General features: G+C 37.9%; 1 protein-coding gene across 1 annotated transcript; it reads left to right on the top strand.

Annotated features, from left to right (window-relative positions):
* The first annotated feature begins 3,121 nt into the window (after window positions 1-3,121).
* Window positions 3,122-4,544, top strand: LOC105060594 (uncharacterized). The gene has a single exon (XM_010944378.3). The coding sequence runs from the start codon at window positions 3,160-3,162 to the stop codon at window positions 4,249-4,251; it is 1,092 nt and encodes a 363-aa protein (XP_010942680.2). The 5' UTR covers window positions 3,122-3,159; the 3' UTR covers window positions 4,252-4,544.
* Window positions 4,545-6,120: the final 1,576 nt, after the last annotated feature.

A 6,120-nucleotide genomic window follows, 5' to 3' on the forward strand; every position in this document is an offset into this window, starting at 1 on the left:
GGGACTTCGCTAGCAGATCCATAAGACATCCAGGTAGGATGAAAAGAGTATTAACACATGTATCTCTTGTACTATAAATTTAGATGCAAAACTGTAATGAGTAATGTGGATTATAAACTTATTGTTAGTATGCATCATGGGGCTAAAATCTTTAATGTTGGAAATAATATCATGGTTCTCATATCTCTCGAATACTTGCCCAAATATTCCTTCAAGGACTTGCTTGTCGAGCTATTGGGCCATTCCCCATCATTAGAAAATTTAGATCTAATACATATTTACTTGATTTTATCTAGTTATTTGAATATTATTCATGTTTTGAATATGGATTTTTTACCTTCTGAGATACCTTGCAACCTCATGCATTGACACCTTATGTTCTTATAGGTATTTTAGTGCCTAAGTCATCATATTTTCCTTAACAATGAAATCAGATTTGAGTAGTTTTAGATGATGAGACTATTACTTCTTTTGATTGTGGTTTTTGTTGTTATCTTGTTCAATGAAAGGCCATCTTTCATCTAATGCTCCTTAAATCATTGAAGATGGGTTTCATGCCTTGGGTCGTACTTACAAACTTATGATAGAACTTTGTGAAGTTAGGTTCTTACCAACTAAAGGAGTATGACGAAGGACTATCCATTAGTAAAAAATCTAGATACACTTATATTAGATGTAAATATAAAAATTTAAAAATTATTTTATTTAAAAATTAAAAAAAATATTTTTATTTAGAATTAGAGTTTTATAGATTCTAGAATTGGAATTTTATGTATACTCTCATATTTTATTTTTATGCGGATTCTTATTAAAAATTTGGGTTGTCTATATAAATCCAACCTGACCCAATTCTAACTTAGACTAAAATATTTCAAGTGGAGCACAGTGATGCATACTCAGACCTAACCCAAATGACTTATTGGGTCTAGAATATGTTCAACAGACCCAAGCTACTCAAGCCAACCTAATCAACTATTAGATTGGGTTCAGGTCCAATATCAAGATGCACTCACAAAATTGGATCAACTAGGATTAATCATGTCCTAGTCTGATCTGACCCATATGTGGTCCTATTGGCTCCAAATTTAGTAATGCAGTATCCAAGTCAAAGATCGACACCATTAATCATGATCTATACCATTATAATGTACCTAAAAATAAAAAATCATATATTTTCATGATTTCTAACTTATATATTATATATATACAAAAATATATGATTTTTATTATGCTAGCATGGTAAATGCATAATAAAAATGTGAATTAAGAATCCACATTATTGATCTTGATCTACATATATTAGAACATGTATCGGACGAGAATCAATAGATTATAATATTTAAATCATATCAAAATGTGGTCTAATATTATTTTAACTATTCATTTTTATACCAGCTTGTTGCATTGTTAGAGAGCACTAAAACACGTGATTTTGGATTGGTTGTAGGTACTTTTAGTGCTATAAATAATGATTAGTATTAGATTTTTGATTTGGATGATAAGGACTACATGGCAAGGAAACTGAGTTGGATCAACATCCAAGATTCAAACTTCAAATTCAAAATTTCAAATTTGAATTTTGGTTCTACAAATGATTAATAAGCACATTAGTTAGATCAAGATTTGAGAATTTTGGTTTTCTTGAGAGCTAGATTGAGATTTGAGAATAAACAAAACAAACTGGATCAAGATTTGAGAGTTCAAAAGTCACATTCAAGAATTCAACATTCAAATTCAAAAATTTAAAATTTACATTCTAATTCTCCAAAGTAATTAACAAGGAAGCCGAGTTGCATCAAGATTTGAGAATTGATTCTCTCAAGTGATCGATAAGAAAATTGTGTTGGATTAACATTAGAGAAAATTATTTTTTAAATTTGAACTTTTGAATTCTAGAATTTGCTTTTGGATTCTCAAATCTTAATCTTGCTCAATTTTCTTATCAAAAGAGAAAATTTTAGGGAACTCTTGGTTTCATTCATGATATTTTTTGTGATCCACTACATCACACATAAATAATTTATAACGTGTAATTGTACAAGAGAAAAATTTTTGATAAGAACATCAATATTGTGGCATTTACTAAAACTCAAACAAATTTTGACAAGAGAATTAATATTACAACTTTTATGCAAACAAACCATGATTGTAGCCTAAAAATCTGTCATCAATCACTTGAGAGAGTCATAAATTCCAATTTTGGATTTTTAACTTTGCTCTTTTAATTCTTGAATTTGATCCAGCTTGATTTCTTTATCAATTGCATGAATTTTGGGCCAACTTGGTTTTCTTATTAATTGCTCCCTCTAGAGAATCATAATTCAAACTTTTTGAAGTTTTGAGTTCTTGAATTTGATTTTAAATTTTTAAATATTTATTCCATTCTATTTTTTTATTAGCATATATTCTCTTCTTTCGAGATGAACATAAATTATCTCTATATATGGTCACATGCGATGGTGTAAAATAAGCCGAGAGCAAGCTGAGTTAATATTCGAGTTCGGCTTGAGCTAGCTTGTTTAATTTCAAGAGCTTAAGCTCTTCATCCTTTTTTATATTCGAACTAACTTTTCTTTCCTTGAGATTTAGTGAGAATTTATTTTTTTTTTTATGACTAAGCTTTTATTTATAAAATATGAAGTAATAAACTCATTATATTCTAATTTTGTAGTTATAACACATTCTATTATACATAATCAATATTAATTTATAACAAAACAATTACAAAATAATAATACTATTATTATTAATATTATATAATAATTAATATAATATATTTTATACATAAATTATTTATATATTACCATTTCTAGTTTTGCGCTTGCTCGCGAGAAGCGTTCCTTGTTTGTTAGCCCTAGGCACAGGTGGCAATATTTTAAGCTTCCAAGCACCACCATCTTTACAATGACATCCCTACCTAATCAACTCCTCGTGTGGTGACTTCAGAATTGCGGCCGACAACGAGGCCACTTTCTAGAAGGACCAAACTACCCTCTATCATCTCTAATGGCTAACTTAACGTTCCTGCCATTAGTGAGAATTTTGCGACCTTTTCCGTAACTTCGTGCTATTTTACAAACGAGTCCGTACTACTCGTCCGTCCTCCTTCGTTCCTCCTGAACTCGGCGAGAAGGAAATCAAAAGGTAAACCAAAAGGCCATGAAACCCGGCCGCGAATCCAGCGGTGGCGATGGCGGTGGCCGGACGGTGGCGGAGCAGTTGTTGGACATCGCAGAGGAACTGCTCGACTCGCGGGACCTCGTAGGTACCAAGCGGTTCGCGGAGCGCGCCCTCGAGTCCGACCCCCTCGTCGCCGGCGCCGACGAGGTCCTCGCCGTCGCTAACGTCCTCCTCGCCTCCCAGCGCCGCCTCAACAACCAATGTCACTGGTACGCAATCCTCCAGCTTGACTCCTCCACCCCCGCCGGTCGCGACCCCGCTGCTGTTCGCCGCCAATACCGCCGCCTCGCCCTCCTCCTCTGCCCGGACCGGAACCGCCACCGCGGCGCCTCCGATGCCTCTAAGCTTGTCGCAGATGCGTGGTCTGTCCTCTCCGACCCTTCAAAGAAGGCTCTTTTCGACCTCGAGCTTGACATCGCCACCGCCCACGGCGAGCTTCCTCCCTCCTCCTCCGCCACCCCTACGTCCCCAGCTCCTTCGCCTCCAAGGCCCGACCCGACGTTTTGGACCGCCTGCCTCTCCTGCTGCCACGTTCACCAGTACGACCGCGCCTATGAGGACCGCAACCTTCGGTGTCCGAAATGCCGGCAGGCCTTCCGCGCCACCGCGCTTGCGGCGCCGCCGCCCATCGTACCCGGCACAGAGATGTACTACTGCTCCTGGGGTTTCTTCCCACTGGGGTTCCCCATCGGGCCGAGCTTTAGTGGTGTCTCAGCTTCGGTTGGCATGCCAAGCTTCGGTTCTGAGTGGAAGCCCTTCTATCCAATGTTCCCGTTGAGTGCTTCCCACCAGTCTCAAGAGCCACCTGTTCAGAGAAATGCGCCAATGAACACTCCAGAGTCCCCGGCTGGTAGTTCGCCGAGGAATGCACCGGAAAAGGTGACACCTTTATCAAGTTATGCACCAGACAAGGTGATTTCTTTGGGCTCAAACAGGAAGGTGGTGGCGAAAAAGTCAGTTGGGAGCTGTCTGAGAAAGAGGGCTTTGGTTTCAGAGGCTGCGAAAAGGAGTTTGGAGGGCACTGCAGCGAGGCCGGTGATTATAGATATAAATGAAGATGGTGAGAGCTGACATGGTAACTGGGTTTCAGGAGACGTCGTAAATGAATAGTTTGTAATGCCGAGCTGGATGCTGGCGGTGACATTTTGGCAAACCAGATGAACATCTCCTTCCTGAAGGGCTGAGAGTTCCAGCTTCAGATTCTGTTGTAGTTATGATGGGATGATTCTAAATTTTGTGGGCTAGATGTATTTTGGATGTTTTAAGTTACCGAGTCGGCATTGCAAAATACAGCTTGAATGTATACATTTTGTGATAGTGTGAGTTTCTTTTGGTTACCAGGATATGATTTGCATTTTCTTTAATGGGCTTGGATGACAGATTTGGATAGAGAGTCTGGCGATTAGCAACTTTATCGCAGAAATGGACATCTTTTTATTTAAATGGATATTCTTCGTCCCTCATGATTAGCATTAGCACCAAATATCCAATATAGCACATCTGAAATCTTTTCAGCTTAATAAGGTATGTCCTATGATTGCCATGTTATCATTAGCTTTCAGCGGCTTTGTTTGATGTAAAGTTATGTTTTTTCTGATTTGTTTCAATTAGGCATTTTTGATAACAACATTAAATTCGTACTCTTATTTACTGTTTCTTTTGCAATGATTAAAGCAACTGATAGCGTAGTTCACACTGGCATTATCTCCTAGATGGTGTGTAAACAATTTTTGTAACTGATAGTCACTTTTGGCAAGAAAGGAGTTTATTATGGTGCATGGGCACTACTCTGCTGCATATGGCCATCAAGATTCTCTGTTTATCATTATGGAACTGGTTATAGTGTTGATTTCTTCGATTTAGTATTTGACTGCAAGAAGAGAGATTTACTTTGCTGGTAAGAATTCGTAGTTCTATATCTGTTGTATTCTTGCTGCATGGACACTTTATGTTTAGTTTAGCTTCTGGATTCATTTTGCCAACATTTGCATGGCAAGTTGTTTAGTCTTGTTAGCAATATAAAATCTGAGTTTGGATCACTGGAGAGGTCCAGTTCCACTACTGGCTGTCTCTGTATTGAGGTACTGATGGTGCTTTGAACTTGACCTTTCCAGGTCAACCATGAGGTGTAGAGGTCCAGACTCAGATGACAGTTTGTAAACAGGTATTTGTTATATAGCTTAGTGATGAATCAACCTCAGTGATTTATGTGGTTTCCTAGCAGAGGGATTTATTTATAATTATTGATCCATGTTTTACTAGCAACATTCTGAATGGAAGATTCTATGATATATTGTCTGATCAGCATCATTTTAGATAGTTCATTCAAGATTTCAAGCATCAACCGGAGAGAAAATCTGACATCCCTTAAATTGAATGAGAGAATTTCAGTTTAGTTGTAAGTGGAGAGAATCTAATTAGAAGAGAAAATGTAAAAAAGAGGATGAAAAGAGGTGGGTGGGGACTTCTTTGAAGTACATTATGGCATGATGGGTTCAACATAATGTCAAGTGTTTTGTTAAAACAACAGGAGATAGATGAAAGAGAAGGAGCGAAGGTAAGGAAAGTGGCTTAGTGCCATGTCATGGCTTCAGTACGCTCATTAAATCAGATGCCCTTTCTTCTCAACAAACAATTAGGCTAATAGGATTGGCTTATGCATTTCAAGCCTGTATCTTTCCTAAAATGAATGCTAAACCTACATGTAAGAATACATTTTGGAACCATCTTCGTGTTGATGTCCACCTTGCTTGTGCTTCATGTGGGACCCAATTTGTAGGGCTTTCATAATGAGAGGAGCCTATGATTTCTGTTGCATGACACATGTATGTATATGAAGCACATCTATCTTCCTCATCTCTACTCCCCCCCCCCCCCCCCCCCTCTTCTTGTACTATGACTTTCCAAAATAGATGGCACAAAGTGAGACAAATGGTCTCT

Source organism: Elaeis guineensis, chromosome 13 (genome assembly GCF_000442705.2).
Source record: "Elaeis guineensis isolate ETL-2024a chromosome 13, EG11, whole genome shotgun sequence".
Classification (NCBI taxonomy): Eukaryota; Viridiplantae; Streptophyta; class Magnoliopsida; order Arecales; family Arecaceae; genus Elaeis; species Elaeis guineensis.

Bases quoted from the DNA above. Each gene is read 5' to 3' on its own strand.
- LOC105060594 (XM_010944378.3), top strand. From the start codon at position 3,160: ATGAAACCCGGCCGCGAATCCAGCGGTGGCGATGGCGGTGGCCGGACG.